The 19394-nt window shown below is 42.7% G+C and overlaps 1 protein-coding gene across 2 annotated transcripts in view; it reads right to left on the bottom strand.

Moving 5' to 3' along the window:
• Positions 1-18419, bottom strand: part of EP400 (E1A binding protein p400) — a 48182-nt gene extending 29763 nt beyond the window's left edge. The window contains exons 1-16 of one of the 2 annotated variants that reach the window (XM_032705459.1): positions 18304-18419; positions 15316-16668; positions 13065-13175; positions 9409-9499; positions 8880-8987; positions 7792-8171; positions 7270-7575; positions 6434-6619; positions 4949-5089; positions 4763-4841; positions 4429-4481; positions 3257-3314; positions 2505-2594; positions 1218-1325; positions 478-671; positions 104-281 (exon numbers count right to left, since the gene is read on the bottom strand). In XM_032705459.1, the coding sequence (XP_032561350.1) occupies positions 104-281; positions 478-671; positions 1218-1325; positions 2505-2594; positions 3257-3314; positions 4429-4481; positions 4763-4841; positions 4949-5089; positions 6434-6619; positions 7270-7575; positions 7792-8171; positions 8880-8987; positions 9409-9499; positions 13065-13175; positions 15316-16638 (3406 nt within the window). In that variant the 5' untranslated portion in view covers positions 16639-16668; positions 18304-18419. The remainder of the gene's footprint in view (positions 1-103; positions 282-477; positions 672-1217; positions 1326-2504; positions 2595-3256; positions 3315-4428; positions 4482-4762; positions 4842-4948; positions 5090-6433; positions 6620-7269; positions 7576-7791; positions 8172-8879; positions 8988-9408; positions 9500-13064; positions 13176-15315; positions 16669-18303) is intronic. The other variant, XM_032705460.1, reaches the window with a different exon arrangement.
• Between the last annotated feature and the right edge of the window lie 975 nt (positions 18420-19394).

Genomic DNA, 19394 nt, shown 5'->3' with positions numbered 1-19394 from the left:
AAGTCTGATATGGTTCACCAGAAGAAAAGCGACCCTAGGTTACAATTCACAAAGATAATGCTGGCCCAGTACCTGTCTAAAATTGTTAGGTCAATGAACTTACCTTCATTACAAGCCAAGTGGGCAAAAAAGGCAATAATTTGCACTGTTTTCCCAAGCCCAGCCTCATCTGCCAGGATGCCATTGAGATTCTTCCTGTACAGCTTTGCTAGCCAATCAAGCCCAATCTTCTGATATTCTCTGAGAGAGCCATATAGCAGTGATGGAGTGTTGTATTTTACCTGTAATATTAATGATTTGATATTTTTTCCTGAGTTAAATCCACAGAGCATGGCATCAGGCATAACCATTCTATAGCTTGATAACAAGAAAAAAAATTACTCTAATTTGTTGCTAAAATTATGCAAAATTATGGGAAAAAGCATACTTTATGTAAACATAAGCACACACACAGTAGCAGAAAACAGGGATTCTTACTGCTGTTGTTATCCTGGAACTGCCTTTAGGTAACAGCATCTCTGCTGCAGCAGCAACCTCTGCTATGTCTCGCATGTGCTTCTTGGGAGGACTTGATCTGTCTATGCCCTTGTACTGGTCAATGCTGAGAAGGGAGTCTATGAGCACAACTTCCTTCTGGGGGCTCTCCCTGTCAGAGAGATGGTCTTCCATTTCTAGGAGAGAGAAAAATTACACTGGCATCTAAAATAAGCTTGAATAGTAGTTACACAACGGAACTGAGATGATTAGAATTCAGACAGGGAGAAAGAAAAGGAAGCAGCTAACTTTTAAAAACAGTTCTGTAATTTTCAAGCTAGTCAAGATAAAATTAAAATAGCCTAAGCTCATAATCATGTACGTGGTCTGGACATTCACACTAGCCAGGCTAACATGACCATTAGCTTTTCACAGCTTCTAGGGAGGTTCTCTTATACTACTCAAAACCTATCCTCAAATATGTGGTTCTATCATCATGTTAGTTCAGAACAGATGTTTAATTACAGCTACCTACAGAGTGTACTGTTCCTGAGAATCACACACATCTTGACTTTAGGACAGGCAAACACTACCCTCTTGTCACGAACTGAGAAATTTTAATTGTGATTCACTCAATGCACGTTTTCCCCTAGAACAAAATGTCTTTTCACAGAGACCTGAAGAGCCAAGCAACTTATTTCACCTTGTAAATCAGTACAACTTCTGAACAAAAATTTACTTACCTTCCTCACTGCTATCCTCTTCACTGTCAGGCTTTGGTTGGGGCCAGTGAAAATTTTCTGCAAAGGCACCTTCATACATCTTTACCAAATCTTCCAGAGGCAACTCAGCTGAAGGTCATTAAAGGATGTAAGCTTATAAATATCAAAACTTGGAACAATCGATACCAGTGACTGTAATCTCATTACATTCGTCACAACTGTATAAAGGCAGTTTTCTAATCAGAAGTTAATTTAAAAGGTAATAATTAGGTGGATGATGGCAGTATTTATTTAATAACCTTGATTAGAGAGAACACTTGGCATTATACCAAGCAGTTTGCTTTTTACTGTATTACAAACCCACCCTACAACCCTTAGTAAACCCCTAGCTGGGCAGGTAGCCCAGCTGAGTGGCTGGAAGACAATTCAAAACTTCAGAGTTTCAAAACTGAGTTGTCCCTCAGCCCTTCTGAACAGCAGCTCCACAGTCTCTTGTCTGATCTGTTGAAGTAGGAATGAGCACGATGGCAGTGGCCAGTCAATCAGCAAACATCCTCATTAGGATGGCTGGCCAAGAGCTGTAATCCCTCCAACTGGACCAGTTTGCTGCAGCCACTAAGCTGCCAAACAGACCAAACAAACGGATTTGGAAACTGCATATTAACTGCCAGGAGGACTCAGCTTAATGGGAAGCTTGTCTCTAAATATCAGCAGGGCTTTCACCACGGTAAGTGACACCACCCCTATGGGATGCCTTGCACACATCAAGCTCAGCACTGCAGTTATGCTGCTAATGAAAGAGAGCTGCCAGCCAGAGCACTGGCCCTAAAAGCCCCCTACCTTCGAGTATTTATACCCCCACAAGATCAGCCTTCAGTGCCCTTTCAGACCAGTCACAAAACCCTTCTGAGATACTCAAGACAGCTGATGATAAAATGTTCATCTGATGCAATCCTGATTTTAAGTGTTTATCATGCTCTTTATCATGCTCTCCTAGAACTCAGGTTGAGAGTCTTGCTGTAAGGTTTCCATGCAGTGCTTCAGTGGAGAAATACTTTTTCTCAAGCCACCTTGTGTGATAAGTGGTTAAGTACATGGACTGTTTTACAAAGTACAGATGTCCATCATCATCCCATAAATGACCTGCTGCAGCTTTCCAAACAGAAAAAAATAAATACTGACTACACAGGACTGAACATCTGAATACACTCAATTTCTCACCCATAATCCTCTTTACAAATATAATTGCTACACGTTTTCACCTGCTGTTTCAGAGCCCACCACAAAAAAATCAAGCCACACATGTACCTTCTTTGGCTAGAGTAGACAATTCAGTTTGATGGTTTATGTTTCCTTCTTTAGCTTCTTGTTCTTCAATTGTTTCTTCTTCATCTTCAACTGCAAAAAAAAACAAATGCAAATCTTGGCATTCAAATTACACAATAATTCAGGAGGTTTGTAATTATATACCCCTGAAGTGTACTAGTATAGAATATTATAAGTCAGCAGGATTTAAAAACAATGAAACAGGTATGGAAAAGAAAATCTCAAACCAACCACATATAAAATGTAAAAGGTAAGTGAAAAGGAGAGAAGCACTTTTGCCTCAGGACAGAAGGTAGTTCAGTGTTGATTAACAATGTTCACCAGAGGCAGGTTATTCTGCAGCTTTAAACAGGGGATTGTCTTTGTCAGAAACACAACACAGTTGTCATCACAAGAAAGGACCTAAAGTAGATGGGTATTTCAGTCTGAAACCCTCAAAAGAAGTTTAAGACCACAGTAAGGTTTGACAAATGAAGGAATGAGGACAGAAGGAGTTAAAATCCACCAACAACAATGGCAGTGTATTTTCAGGGAAACTTCAAATTTTCACTGAAGCTCTTCTAAAGACAATTTAATATCTAATTGACTATCTCATCTCCCTATGAAATAGATGAAGGTTGGTATTTGGTTTGTGAAAAGCACTGTAGCCATGCAGTAAAAGATTGAAAATCTGTAGTTTTAATACACAATTTATGTATTATGCTATGGATGCCCAATTTTGGGAAGTGACTTACCTTCCTCATCAGTCAAAGATGTGCTTGCCTTTCTTTTCCTTCCAGATGATGAACCCCCCTAGCATTAAATAATTAAAATATTTAAAATTGTAGACAAGAAATAGAAGCAGGGGGTTTTGTTTGTCTTTTAAGGAAAGCAAAAAATGCCTTGCAGTCACAACAGCATTTGCTGATAGACCCCTAACACCTCTTAGCACTTTCCTGGTCACACAAAACCAGAAACTCTGCTTCTGTATTGAAGGGAGTGTGTCATCAGCCACTTCCAGTGTTTGTGGGTAAATTATTCAGGCCCAGCTGCGCTACAGAGTCACAGTGCACTCTTTTTCTTTAAAACATCATTGAGGTTTTCTTTAAAACCTCAATGATGTTTTAAAGGACTAAACCAAGGACTAAATTTTTTCACTAGTCAACAGAAAAGGGACATGGCACAGGCCTACAGTGGTCTCACCTGTCCAGTACACTCTGTGGAATGGTTTAGCCTCTGCAAATCAGCTCTCACAGCCAGTGCTGGGCCACAGTCTGGCTGACAACACATGCTAAAGCCTGTTCCTAACAGGAAATTCAGATGCAGGCATTCTGCTTGGTGAAAGGGGAGTATTTCAGCATGTGGGCATCAGCTGTGCCATGACAGATGGCTGAGGGCCTCAGAACAATTCCTTGTCCATTTTTTTTTCCAATTGCACAGACACAGCCAAGGAGCCCTAGCACACATTTCATCTACAGCAAAAGATATCTAAGTTTCATTCAGTCTGGTCCATTCTGTAACATATATCTCCATCTCTCAGCAGATAAATCTTCACTGAACACCTAAAAACACTTTTCATGCCCCACGAAGTCTACCCTGGTTGTAGTAGATGAAACTCCTGCCCAAGTCTGGCAACCAATTTGTACAGGTTTTTTGGTTTTCAATCTTAGAATGAATGATTCAAAGCCACTAAAGACATAGATCAATCACAATCCACCTCCCTGTTAAAAGCTGGGATTCCTAACCAGAAAAAAAATAGATTTGTGCTTGAGACTGTGTGTTTGTCAGTAACTACAGTGAAATCTGCTTATCATCATCATCATCATGTATTAAAAAAAAAAAAAAATCACCTTTACCAGAACTGTTTCACATATGTAGCATCACTTAAATTAATTTGATGGGTTTTTTAAGAAACAGAAAGACTTACCATTTCACTGTCTTTCTCCAAAAAAAGGTCTTCTGCAGCCTTTGTATCCCTACCTGGAAAATTATTATACTTGATGTATGCATTAATCACTTAGCAATTTTACATTTCTTACGTGAACTTTTAAATGTATTCAACATAAAACACAGGAATTATTAACAACATCTAGCACACAAACATAAACCCCCCATAACTCATCATTCAGATCTATTCACAACCTTTTATTAGCAACTCACAACTCTATCACCAACAAGATTAACCTGCACTGAGTGAAATTTTATAAAACAACAGAATCAGTATTTGGACTGTATTTCTTATGAAAATGGAATACAATTACCTTTCCTTGAAATTCTCTTTAAATTCAAAGCTTTTTTCCTTTTCTCTTGAAATTCAATTTGCAGTTTTATTTCAACAACCTGAAACGTAAAGCAGGACTAGTAAAGCACTTACATTTCATAAATAAACTACTGAAGATAAAAAAAACAGCACAACTTGCACAAGTCTGAGTAAGTTGGTACTTCACCTGCTCAATGTTAGACCAGAAATATTCTATTTCTCTGGCAATGGATGCAGCAATTCTCCTCAGTTTGTTCTGTTCTTCCCTTTTAGCTCGCTCTTCATTAAGTTTCTTTTCTTCATGATAACGAGCCACAGTTCTTACCATCTAAAATACCATGAGATACTGAATTAGGTTATCTCAAAATACATATCACTGCATTCCTTAACACTAGAGTGGTTAGCAGCAGCCAGATATTGACCATAGCTTTACACACGTAGCACTTACCTCCAATAATTCTAATTCTTACCATGCCAGTAAAGCAACAGACATGAAACCCAAATGAAAGAAAGAAAATACAAGACCTATAACCAAGCAATCAAGTAGAAAACTCTTAATTCACTCTCCCAAAACAAAAATTACAAAATACCCTACTGAAAGCGGCAGCAAACACACAAAACTGTTTTTTCAGACAGCACATATGAAGTCACAGAAATCACACCACAAAATTTCAGAGATCAAAGCTAAAATGAGTTCAAAAAGAGTGTACATACATGAGTGAAAGATCAGTCAATGGCTGTTAAGACTGACTTGATTGCAACTTTAGCTCAGGAGGCCCCTAAAACATTGACTTCCAGAAGTCTGAAGCACAGTGCCAGGGGAAGGATCATTTCATATTTGCCCCTCCTGTTTCTCCTATTTTTAAAAACCTACCATTGGTCACAAATGGAAATCCAGATTTAAATTATATGCAAAATACAGATATTTATTGTACAAAAGGATACACCTATTTCAACACTTTGCTTCTGAGTTTCCATCATTTGAGAATATACAGTACAAAACATGGAAATTTAAATCTTCAGTTGCTCTCTTCATTACCCTAAGCTGGTCATAAATGTATCAAAACAAAGTGCCACATTGCTGGAATCCACAGAAAACTCCTGCTTGTTCCAAACAAACAGATTTTAGATATTTCATCTCACACCATCCCAAGTTCCATTCCATTACTGTATTCCCACTGTGCTGCTCTCTTCCCCTATGGAAACAGTTCTCTTCCATGTTTCCACTGCTGTCTTTAATCTTATTTTTTTTCTGAGATTAGGAAAGAAGAATTAGACAGACAACCCAGTGGAAGTCATTTACAAAATTCTGTATTTACTCTTGATTGAGAGGACATAACTAATCTGTGAGAGAGACATGATAGCTCTACTTTTTAAATGTGACCCAGTCAACATATTGAGTGGGTTCCCAAACAAGCTATTTGATTTCCAGAGGAATAAAATCCACAAAATCCTGAACTCCTACTGGCATCCAGAATCCATACAATTATCTAGTCTTTTTCAAATGCTACAATATCCAAAGCTGACAACAAGGTTTCCCATTTGAGTTAAAAACTGGTGCCTCATCTTCCCATCACTTCCACCTGTAGGAAAAGATACTTAAATAGCTTTGCCACCAAGCTGAGTGGTACCAACATTGATTGTTCTCAGTTAAAGAATGTTTTTCAAGTACCTTCTTAGCAGTTGCCATCTTCCACTTCCTCTCTTGGGCAAAATCAGTTGCCATCCACTGCATTTCTTCCAGCAAATAATCCCAGTGAGATTTTGGTCTTGGAGCCTCCTGGAGTTTAGGCAGTCGCCTCGGGGACCACAAACCTTCCTTTCTCAGTTCTGCTATTCTTTGATGGATTTGATTTTCCTTAAAAAGAAGTACAAGTATTTACAATGAAGCTGCAGAATGCACCTTAAGTAGCAGAACCATAGAAAAATAGTAATTGCTCCCACTTCATTAAGTTAATGGACTAAATTCAACTTATATATAAAGAGAATCATAGCACTTGGACCTGTATTACAAGAGGCATTTTGTTAAGTAACAGGATAAAAAAGGTCTAGTGGACAGCACAAAAAAAATTATAAGACATATGCAAACTGCAATCAAAAAATCTTTTTTAATAAATAAACTGGAACTGCATATGTATTTACCCACAGAAGATAAATATATCTTCATTATTAATACTGCTTGATTTTGTGAAAAAAGAAACAAGGTTCCTGTTGAATAAGCAAAACAACACCTCCAGTTAATTATAAAAATAAGTAAGGTCGCAGTCAGCTCCAATGAGTAGACAGAACCAACAGAAAGAACACAACAACAGTATGAAGACAAGGAAGTTGTCTTCAACTTCTCTGAATGCCCATAAAAATGAAACTCGGCGGTCTGAAAAAAAAAACCCCAACCATCTTCTGCCACAAAACTCAGCCATTTTCGTAATTCAAAACACATCACTCATGTTAATTCTTACTGTGTGTTAACTGTCCATGAGTTCTGGGGAAAAATTAAGAATATCTTACCAGTTTTACTTGCTCAGCAAGCTTGTCTTGAGAGTTCTCCTGCGGTGCCGCTGCTGCATTCTGAGCTGGACTTTGTGTTTTAGGGGCTGCTGCTGCCACTGCCAAGCCTGGGGGTTTGGATGCAATAGGAGACAGGGACTTGTTCGTGGCTGGAGAGGTCCTGTTTGTTTGCACTGGGTATGGAGAAGGGGGTGTTGTGCCTGAGACCGTTGCTGGCGCCGTGGATGAGGTAGGTGGGGCCGTGTTTGCCGTGAGACGCTGAGAAGTCTGAGCAGCATCTGCAGATGGTCGTGTCAGAGTCACAGTCTGCCCAAGAAACACACTGGATGAGTTTAGGATTTGACACTTGGTCTACATTACAGCAGAGCATAATGAAGACTTTAACTGAATAAAAAATGTACACCTGCAGTTTTATAAGGAAAGGATTTAAGCGTCCAGTAGAATTAAAAAATGAAGATAACACCCTTAGATTTTACAGGACATTGAAACAAACGTCTTTTCACCCCAATAAAATTCCCATACCTGTTGCTGTGCTGTAGCTTGTGGCTGTGACACTTGGTTTGGTGTCTGTCCTTGCACGTGGATTGCTGGTGGCACCTGCTGCTGGAGTGGTGCTGGAAGCGGAGCGGCCGTCAGGGGCACACTTTGAGGCTGGATCTTCACCTGAATCTGAGGCTGAGCCGGAGACTCCACGATCTGTGGCTGCTGCTGTGAGAGCTGCAGGGTGGCTGGCAGGGATGTCATGGGCACGTTGGTGGGCTGCAGCCTCCCTGGCAGCTGGGGGGGTGGTGTGTGCAGGCTGGCCGCGTTCTGCACCGGAGGGCCCTTGGAGGGGTCGTACTGCTGCTGGCTCTGCTTCTGCCCCGTCAGCTGCACAGTCTGAGGAGTGGGAGGCATTCCACCTACAAGGCAAGAGGAAACATAGCACAGATGAGATGAAAATGTCCAATTCTCTCCACTGATATAAAGAGGAAATCAACTGCAAATAAGAGCGTTTTGTTACTTACTTTGCCACAAGACACCATCACTTGAAAATACCACATCACAATCACAAAATAAATCACCATTACAATAAACAACGAAGTACTTCATGCACAGGACTGTAACTAAAATTTGGAGCACAGCAACTATAAAAGAGCATGTCATTATAGGTCTTCTAAATTTCGTGTACTCAAAAAAAAAAAAAAAAACAACTGGTGAACTAAAGGAATTTAACCTAAAAGAACAGCATCAAGTCTAAATACTACTTAGTTCTTAATGCATTCACTCTAACACGTATTCTAAAGCTTGGCATGACTAATGAACAAAAATTTTTCATGGTGTTCAAATTACGTGGTTTCCTTTTTATAAGTCATTTGGCTCAGTTCCAGAATTCTCAGATTAGCCATTTTGCATCAGCACCTGTGACGTATTTCCATGCCCACATGCACCTTTGGAGCCCGTCACTCAGCTCCTTGAACAAACCAGGCATTGCATACCAAGTATTAATTTACATGGAGAAGTGTGTGGTGGGACTAGGATCTTGGAAGGCCGGAAGCCCAAGTTTCTAGTCCCATCACTAACATCTCCTTGTTAAATTAATGTGCAATTGGCATGTGGTGACACAGTACCTTGTGCCGTTGGCATTAGCTGTTGAAGAGGAACTCCTGAAGCCACACCCGGGTGCTGAAAAACCATCCCATGACGGCCCACTTCAATTCGTGGTCTCTTAGACGAATCTGTGATATTCAAATTCCATTTATGGCATGGTACAATGGAATGGGTTCAGTTTTACAAAGCAAACCACTACACATGATTCCGACATCAGCTCAGAAAGCTACGACTACTAATACATGTGTAGCATTTATGAAGAACATGCTCCAAGGGCAGTCAAGTCCCTCTGACTTCAAGTTGGCCATCTCCAATCTTCTCAGCCAGAACAATCAACCTAACAAAGTCTCCATGCCTGCCAAATCCAGGCCTATGTACTGTGAGTGGAGTGCACTCTTCACGCAGCACCATTCACAGTAGACAGTCCTAAGGATCTGGCAATTCCCGAGGTGAGGCAAAACTGGATTTCAAGAGTTACAGAACAGTGGGCTCCATTCACTGTTTGGAAAAAGGAAAGAACCAAAGTGAAACCGTGCCTGTGGAACCTACCTGCTGGTGCAAGGACCTGCTGCTGTCTCTTAAAAGCTTCAATCTCTATGGTGCTCACAGTCCCCGTTCCTGCAGTCCCTGTATGCGTTTGCTACGGGGAAGAGAAAACAAACCACACAAGTTCAATCTGTAGATGGTCTGACACCAGGGTATAATTTACAAAGGGATCTAAAGAGGCCAGCACAGAACAAATCCTTCAGAACAGCTGTAGGAAAGGAAACACGACTCACTCAATATCTGCTATCAAGTTTTAGATGTCCGCAATGCACGGATACTCTTCGTTGAGGTTAGATTTTAAAATGGGAACTAAACTGATGAAGTTGGTTATATATAATACACACATCTTGTTAAAAGTGATACCTAACCCAGGAAAATGGCATATGCAAAAAAACCCCAAACTTGCCCAGTATTTTTTATTACTTTTTTTTTAATAAATAGAAATTTTCAGTAGTGTATTACCTCTGTGTGAAACATCAGTAACACACAAATAAACTCTCATCCTGAACACAATTTAAGTTTATTGAGTCTCTACCACTCTCACACTCAGGATAGAGCTCTGTGAGAGTTACCCTTGAAATATTTCAGGAAAAACTGCTAAAACTCAGAAGATGGAATAAAAGAACCTCAGCCAAGTTACACAAGTTCCAATTACAGTTTTCCAGATGCTAGACTTGTACCTGTTTGCACAGCTGGCAAAATGAGTACCATGAATAAAGTCAATGAGGAGAAACAATATTGCCATAAGGGTAAGGTGACATCAGAGCTCACCAGAAATTACTGTTCATTTTGTCTGAGCATAAACAACACACAGACTATGAACTGACAAGCCTGGAAGAGCACCACTGATATTGAGATGCAAAAGGAATCACCTGGATCTGATCCAGCAATTTTTGAATTTAGCTTCAGTAAGATTACACAGTGCATTCAAACTTCATTTTTAAATCATTACACTTAATATGGGTAATGATGGTACAAATATATCCTAGAGAATTCTTTCAGTGGCAAACACAGGTGGCAGCTTACATGCAGGATCACTGAAGCAAACAAGTTCGGGTATAAGACAATTTTGTGCTCTTTGAATCCTCAGCATACTGGCAAGTACTTATTAATGTCCCTCAGTGTTTGTTCAAGTCCAATTCCTTCAATGAGTTTCCAAGTCATACTTTTAAGTTCTCCTCAATATTTTGCCACGCTATACCCAATATTCTACTATGAAACTTAATATGAGAAAAGTAAGGGCTACCCCAAAAAATATCTTAAGAGATTCCATCAGAAAACACATACTTTATGTATGACAGTCTCTAGGTCCTAGGAAATGAGCTAATTTAGCACTCTAGATCTCAAAGTGTAATTTTCTGATGGTGAGAGCCTTTGCCATGTCGAGGTACAGAAAGGGTTTACCAATGTTGTGAAAATTCTTTATGACAACATAGCAAAGACAGTAATTTCCCGTAAGAATCTTCTACTTTATTTACAGGTACTCTCTTCTCTAATTTTTAATAGAAATTTTACCAATGTAAATTAAACTTTCAGAAGCAAACACCAGTCTATATTAAAATAAACTACAGCAGTCACCTCCTGCATCTTCAGTGCTTCATCAAATGGTATTAACAACCATAGACAACGTCACCTAAAATGACTGTGTTTCAAACATTCCTTGAGCTGAATATATCTCATGGCACTCAGACACAATCAATAGCTATGAATTAATAACATTTAATCTCTTTGCTGCTGTGAGGGCATTTGTGGCCACTCCAGAGATACAGCTAGAGCCTTAAAATGTAAATTTTGGTTTTAAGAATCTCTGACTCATACTCGTCCCCAGTGGTCACGGTTCACTGCCATCTCACACTCAATTGGATTAAGTTTTCAAATATTTGTCTTCTCACAAGGCTGACATGCAGCATATTTCAAGTCCAACAGCCAGTATCTGGCAGAGCATCCTACACTTGGACATTTACAGAACTTGCAAAATAAGTCACAAGAACTTATTCTGTATAACGCTACTGAATTAACTAACAAATTCAGCTTATGTCCCATTTGCATCAAATGCTTTCTGGGACATCAGTTTAAGAAAGTACATTCTCCAAACTCCCCTTCAAATGCCATTTATCTCACCTGCACTCTCACTCTGGATGATCACATACTCCCAGTTTCAGGCTGTATCTCTACTTTAGGATGTTTGACTGGCATTTTCTTAAGAATACGCCTCCCAGCTGTCTGCATTATCACCATGTAATTTAGGGCAGACACTTCAAAGAGCAGATATGTTATGCCTTTATAAATTGCAGTCACATACCACTAGTACTAGACTAAAACTGTCCCAACTTTAATTAAAATACTGTAGCTCTCCAGAGGTCATGATTATGCAGCACAGCCACAATAATCACTCTGAGTGCTGCACTTATGCACTCAGATTTGAATGGTGATGCTGATTGGGACACATTACTTCTCTATAAACAGTTGCAAAGAGAAAGACTGATGGAAAGAGATGTTACTTTCTGTTGGCAGTTTGTGCTGAAAGGTCATTATCACGCAGACAGTTTTGTAGGTTTTTAGCATGAACCAGTTCCTCTGAAACTGGTCTGAAATGGTCCAATACTCCCAGGACTAGTTCACCACTGCTGCAGCTACAGCGTGATGATAACCCTAATCACTACAATAAATATAATATCACATGTTTTAAACTTAGATGAAGCCTGACTACCTAAGGAGACTTGGAAGATGTGTCAATATTGGCCATAAGGAAGAACTCTCAGTGCAAGTCCCTTCACTACATGACTCCTTTGTACACCAGCACAAGGAACATGCCTTTGGTTACACACAGGAACATAACCCATTTCATATTTCACTGAACCCTCCATTTTCCAAAGCCTAGATAAAGGCAGTACAGACTGGATAGCTGAATGAGGGTATATTACTTCTCAGGGAATATAAACAATGGTGTCTGGGTAACACAGAGTTGAAGGCAGCTGCACACACCCATACCAGCCTGAACTTAAAAGTTGCATCATCACTGATCCATAAAAATTTGCACTGATTATCTCATTTATTTCTTCACTCTCTTCAGCATTCCTAATAAGAAAAAAAAAATCATTAAAAAGAACTTATATAGTAAAAAAAGACCTTCCGTTTCTTCTTCCCAACGTTTACAGCAGAGCTAATGGAAAGCAGTTAATTAGTTAAAACAAATTGTGTCAGAGGGTTAGTACTGTTGTTTAAAACATTTCAGGGAAGGCAAATCCAAAACCTTCTGTAGCCACACTCAAAACCTTTAATACGTAAGGGGAAAAAAAAGAAAAGAAATTTAGAAGAAATCCACAATTACAATGCCACAGACAAAGAATCCATATTATCACTACGCAGAATGCACGAATGAACCAAATGCATTAGGGAAACAAAAGACAAACAAACCAAAGTGAAAACATTCAAGCTGAAAGTTAATGAAATAAGCCAGCAACCTGGAGACAAAGCTTTAACTTCCTCAAGGCTTCAGTTATACTGATGCATTTGAAGACTGCAAAGGTTTTTTTTGTTTTGTTTAGATGATAAGGGATGGGCTTTTGGGAAAATTCTAATTCATCTAAGAAATATCAAATCTGAATGAAGAAAAAAAATCTGGGATGAAACTACATTTTAGAACCATTGAAAAGTACCTGAAATGGTTGCTGCTGGGATGAAAAAGCAGCAGAAACATTTGGAGGAAGCTGGGTTGCTATAGCGACAGGAGTACCAGTCTGCCCATCCTTTCCTGTCACAACCTTTACCTGAGAGAAATATTTTGGGAAAAAAAAAAGAAGGGAGAATCATTTTCTTTTTAAAAGTTTTTCTTCTTTTTTTTTTTTAACTGTTCAACACACTCCTTTGGTACTGATGGCACCTCAGTGAAGAGGGGATAATAACTAAACCACCATCAGTGCAGCTTGGTTTGAGCACAGCCCGTTTTTAGAGTTCTGTCTTACTTTTAATAGCAGAACAGAGCACAGCCTTGACTGTTTGTAGTGACCTCTCATCACTGGAAACTTTTTCTTAGATGCAGTTAACATAAAAGTGTGTTTTAAATTTAATGATTGCTGCTGCTAACGGACAACAAATTAGCATGACAGACAGTTTGAACGTAAGAGAGCTTCAACATTTATTTAAGCAATGAGCACAGCCACCATTCGCTCTCCCCTCCAATTCCCAAAGAGATCAACCTTTCCAGGCAAGGGATGAAGCACGTTGCTTTAGCAGAAAGTGATAAAGAGAGGGGAGGGGGAAATTAAACAGAAGACGACAAAAAAAAACCAAACAAACAAACAAAGAAAGAACATACTCAAAAGATGTCGTAATACTGCAGAAGGATTCATCACTTGAAAACACTCAAAGACTTTTGCTGTTGCGTTTTGCAGAATTCTCCAGCAGTTACAGGGACAGGTGGCTTCCACAAACAAAAAAGGATCTACCACGAGAAGGCAGTGAAGCACAGCAAACTCCAAACACCGAGGGGCAGAGCCTCAGCTGATGTAAAGTGTAGCAGCACCACTGGCTTCAATGAACCTGGACAATTCACACCCACTAAAGAGCCCTCAAAATGTGCAGACGGGAGTTAAAAATACCTGGTATTTCAGCTGACAAACACGCAACCCAACAAGAACACCTAAACAATTTGACAAAACACAAACCAGGTGAAAAAAGAATACTGAATATCCACTGCCAATAAATCACAGTAACAGGCTAGCTTTTATGTTACTATATATAGGGAGAAATTATTCCTTCAAAATTATCAATAAATACCACAAGCAGAAACATATTTTTCCTAATCAGGAAGTTTAGACAACAAAGCAATGAACAAATTAAACTTCAGCTGCTAAACTGTTAAAATTTCCCACGAATTCCAACTGAAGATATGACTGCTAATGATTCACACCTAAGAGTCATCAACTTTCACTTGAGGCACTCGTGACTAACAGGTATTCAAAGCAATGCAAGTTTCTTTATATAACAGGTTTGCTTCTTCTACAAACTGGCAGCTCTATACCCACAGAGATTTTCACAAATTTTAAAAGGTATTTCTGAGTGCCAAGTGATGCAGGGGCATCACTTCTGTCTACCCTGCTGCAACCACTTGCCATGTAGGCTCATGGGCAGGCTCTGCACCACCCACAGGGTGCTGGGGGTCAGCAGCTGCACAAACAGGTACAAACGTGCAGGAAAAGCTGCAGAGCACCTTTCTGTGGCAAGCTTGTTTCAAGTCCTTTGACATTAATAAACAATGGATTCAAGTTAGTTCGTAATTTAAGCACTTGTTAATGACCAGTCTGTAAGTGCTGGTTGTTCAAAGGTTCAGAGCTCCAGGGCAGCCTCAGTAACCTGATGCTTGACCATGGATCCTTAAACATTATGATTCACATGTTCCCTCCCATTAATTAGATTAATTCAGATTTTTTTGTTGCCACAGAAACACTGAGCTTCAGTAACATCTATCTAACCATAGTCACACGAGTCAAATACAGGTTAACCTCTTGTAACCCTTTCTGCTTGTTCTTTTTCGGTTTGTGTAAGCCCAGTAAGTGGAATTTAAATGACAATTCCTAGTCATATCCTCTCTGACAGTTTAAATCAGCTTTCACACTAATACTATCTTTATTAGCATGCTACTAACCAGGACAATGAAAGCTTCTTTCACCTCTGTGCTCTTTTCTTTCAAATACATATATCTAACAGCACACTCCAACTGACCCATCAACTCACACTACCAAGCAGAACTGCATTCTCTCAGGCCATCTAAAAAATGAAAAACTGCCATACTTCATCAAGTAAAAATGATTTTTCAGGTCCTGTCACCTTCTTTAATACTTCACAATCAAGATGTTACAACTTCATCCACGATTTTATTCCAAAAACGTTAACTGACAGATTTCTTACCTCATCATTGATGACCTCGGATTGTTCTTCTTCTTCTTCCTCCTCTAGATCCAAGTCATTTTGCCTCAGGTATGCTTGGAGTGGAACACAATGTTTCTTCTTGAAAGCTAAAAAGTCCATCATATTCCCTTGAAGATGTTGCAGGAAAAACAGTTCAATCAAACATTCCTTAAAAGTTTCCTTAAGAATTTCCATCTGCTTATGGTGATGATCCAAACACAGTTTCCTCATTTGAGCAGTCTCTTGGTTGGCAGGAGGAATCTCCTCCAACTTTTTGGGTTGTTTTTTCACTGCTGTATTAGCTGTTGGAGTAAGAGGAAGACTCGACAGCCCCTGTGGCACAGTGGCCCGTGAAGGACTTGTGGGAGGAGGAGGTGATGTCATCCCAAACGCACCAGGTCCTCCAACTCCCGCTATCAATCCACCAGAAGTCCTGTCAAATCCAATGGGTCTACCCAGCTGCTGCCCTTGAAGCACTTGCTGCTGCTGTTGCATAAGCTGCCCTTGGATAATATTGCTGATTTGGGGTGGCAAGCTGGTCGTCGTAATGTGGCCCGGGCTAGTCAAGGACTGCATGTTGGCCCCGCTGGCCACGGGGCTCTGAGGGCCCAGGTGGTGGATGGTGCCCCCAGACTGCGAGTGGGGCTGCGACAGCCGGCGCTCCCTCACCGTCGCCGGCGCCCCGGAGGATGGAAGCTGTACTTGTGCAGCAGCTCCTTGAGCAATCTGTGCAATTCCCGGTCCTTCCTGGTACACAAAGTGCCCCCCGTTGGAAGGGCTCAAGCTGATTTGTCTCACGAGCACACTGGCGTCCACAAATCCCCTCGTAGGGCTCTGGCTGCACATTCCCAGGCCAGGGCCCGGAGTGCCGGCCCGGACGTTGGGCAGCGTCTGCACCGGCACGGGGTTGGGCTGGGTGGGGCTCTGGGACTGCACTTGCTGGGGCAGCGGGGAAGTAACCTGGATGTAGGATGGGGATCCATGCTCGAACCGCCTCTGCTGGGGGCTGAACTGGAAGCTCGGGGACGTGGGGTTGGGCAGGGGCAGCGGGGTCAGGGTTATCTGCTGGTTTCCCGAGGCCACGGGGCCCACGTTCTGCAGAGTGATGTTCACATTCTGCCCGGCCACCGGGCTCCGGCTCATGATGAACTGCTGGATTTGGTAGCTGGGGGACTGGGGGGCAGATGGACTCGCAGAGGGCGCAAAAGAAGCTGCGGGGGACTGGGGCAGATTTGCCTGTTGTTCTTCTCCCTCACTGCCTGTGAAGGACCTGGACCTCTGGAGCTGGCGCTGGGCATTCTGAGGACCATTACCATGGTGCATTCTCACTGATCTAGGGGTTTACAGTGCACTCTAAAGAAATACACAAAAGCAGAAATTCAGGGAAGGTAAAATCACTTCTGAAGCTGAAACTACTTAGTTACCATTAGAAAGACTACCTTACAGCAAGAACTCTCTTATCCTGGTTTGGCAGTTACTTAAAATGTTTCAAATTATCCAAAGCCCTCAGCACAACTAAAGCTCACTTAAATCCCTAATACATTTCTCTAGTTAACAAAGTGCTATTGAATAGCTAAGATATAGAATATATTATAACTACAGCATACATCATAACCATGGAATATCATAACTAAAGAATGATATGTTCCCCTTAGCTAGTTAGAACGACTTCAAATAAATAAATAAAAAAACCAAACCAACAAAACTTTTTCCCTTTCTGTAGAACTTCAAGAATCAAGTCTCCAATATAAATACATCTACTCTTTTTTTTTTGTTTACTATTCCCAGTGTTTCAGTGCTTTTAACTCTTAATACAAAGTTCTTGCAATCATAATTGTTTACAACATATAGTTCATTGCTTCAACAGTAACTAAAAATACAAAAATGGACCGACTATTCAACTCAAAAAATGCATCATGAATAAACTCTCTACCAAATCATCTAGATGTTTGAAAAAGTACTGTACTTGATGCTTAACTCTGCCTTCCCTTTCCCTCGGAACACTTAAGAGACTAAAATTAACCAAACTTGCACTTCTTTTAAAATGCTGTTTATTCAGTCAAGCCACCCAAAAACAAAACAAAAAAAACACGTTCTGGCTTTCTATTTCAATCACAGACAAACAAAAATCCCACTGACAAGCGCAGACAGGTAGATTCAGGCTGGGAGTCGCACAGCAGTGACTAGCAGAAAAATCAAACTTGGTAATTCTTTTTTTTTTTATAAATCAAAGTGTCTCTCCCATTTTGAAAGCAACAGTTTCGTTTTCGGTATTTCAGCACAAACACACACATAAACAAGCGTGCTGCCTCTGCGTTCCTAACTCCGAGTTGTTGGCAAGCTGCAACAGGCAGCAGCACCGCGGAACTACTGGGAAGCACTCCTGGGAAGTGCGGGATGCAGCGGGAGCTGCCCGTCCTGCTTCCCCGTTGCCCAGGCACGGAACACATCACACCTCTCCGCTCCCCCGTCCTGGGCTGTCTGCACAATCTGCTCAAGCCCTGGGGATGGAGACACTCCCTTCCTTGCCGCGGGAAAGTGCCGGCTGCCCGGGAAGGTGCAGCAGGGCAGCGCTGTCACAGGGGTGGCAGCAGGGACAAGAGGGGCCGAGAGCCCGGGACCTCCCGTGCCAGGGGCTCATCCCGGCGGCTCCCGGCTCTCCTGCCCCGGGGCTCATCCCGGTGGGTCCTGCTCTCCTGCCCAGGGGCTCATCCCGGTGGGTCCCGCTCTCCTGCCCAGGGGCTCATCCCGGCGGCTTCTCGCCTCTCCCGCTCCCCGGAGCTCAAATCCGAGCGAGCTCCGTCCGCAGAGCGGAAAGGGAAAAAAAAAAAATCCATTCCTTACAGGCCCTTTTTCCACAAGATTTAACAACAGCGCAATTCTCGGCGGTGTTGTGGCTCCTTCGCAGCGCCGACACCAAATAATTAAGATTCAAACGATACCAACCTACCGCCAGCAACAAGCTCCCATTATTCTAATTACTCGCACCTCGCCAACACTCACGGCTCCAGCGAAAACACCTAATTAATTACAGGCCGACAAGGGGAGGTCCCGGAGCAGAGAATCGCCTTTTGTGTGCGCGGAGCGGGGCCGCCCGGGCCCCGGGGCGAGCACCGGCCCCGCCGCCGCCGCCGCTCCCCCCGCCGCGCCCGGCCCTGCCCGCGCCCCCCCTCGCGGCCGCCCCCCGAGGCTCGGAGGGGGGTCGGGGAGGCTGTGGGGACCCGCGCCGGCCGCGCCGAGGCCCCGTGGGCCGCACTCACCGCACTCCCCGCGGGCCCCGGGCAGGACGCGCGGGCGGGGCCGCCGCCACCAGCGCCGCCACTACACGGAGCGGGCCCGCCGCGCCTGCGCACGGCACCACGCACCGCCCGCGCATGCGCCGCCCGCCGCGCCTGCGCAGCAGGGAGGGCGTGAGAGAGGGCTCGTGTCGCGCCCCCCCCCCCCCCGCGTATGTCGCGATAGGAACGAGAGTCGGCGACAGGACGGACAAAGTCGTGGTTATTGACAGCGCAGGGGGAAGTAACTCTGTGCGGGCAGGGCTGTCCTTCAGGATTTGGTGTAAAAGTCCACAACACCTGCGAGCTGCAGAGAAGGGCGACGAGGCTGGTGAGGGGACTGGAGCACAGGTGCTGTGAGGGGCGGCTGAGGGAGCGGGGGGGGCTCAGCCTGGAGAGGAGGAGGCTCGGGGGGACCTCCTTGCTTTCTACAACTCCCTGACAGGGGGAGCGGGTGGGGGTCGGGCTCTGCTCCCAGGGAACCAGCAGTAGGACAAGAGGGCACAGTCTGTGCCAGAGGAGGTTTAGGTTGGACATCAGGAAGAAGTTCTTCATAGAGAGAGCGATCACACATTGGAATGGGCTGCCCAAGGAGTCACCATCCCTGGAGGTGTTTAAGAAGAGACTGGATGTGGCACTCAGTGCCATGGTCCATTTGACAAGGTGGTGTTAGGTCAGAGGTTGGACTCGATGATCTCAGAGGTCTTTTCCAACCTCGTTGATTCTATGAGCTCACGGGACTTCCACTTGCTCAGGACAGCCTGTGTTGTCCTGTGTTTGCCCCTGTGGTTAATGCCGGGTTTG

The sequence above is a fragment of the Chiroxiphia lanceolata genome, chromosome 18, assembly GCF_009829145.1.
Source record: "Chiroxiphia lanceolata isolate bChiLan1 chromosome 18, bChiLan1.pri, whole genome shotgun sequence".
In the NCBI taxonomy this organism is placed as follows: Eukaryota; Metazoa; Chordata; class Aves; order Passeriformes; family Pipridae; genus Chiroxiphia; species Chiroxiphia lanceolata.
This window is presented reverse-complemented; position numbering and strand designations above follow the sequence as displayed.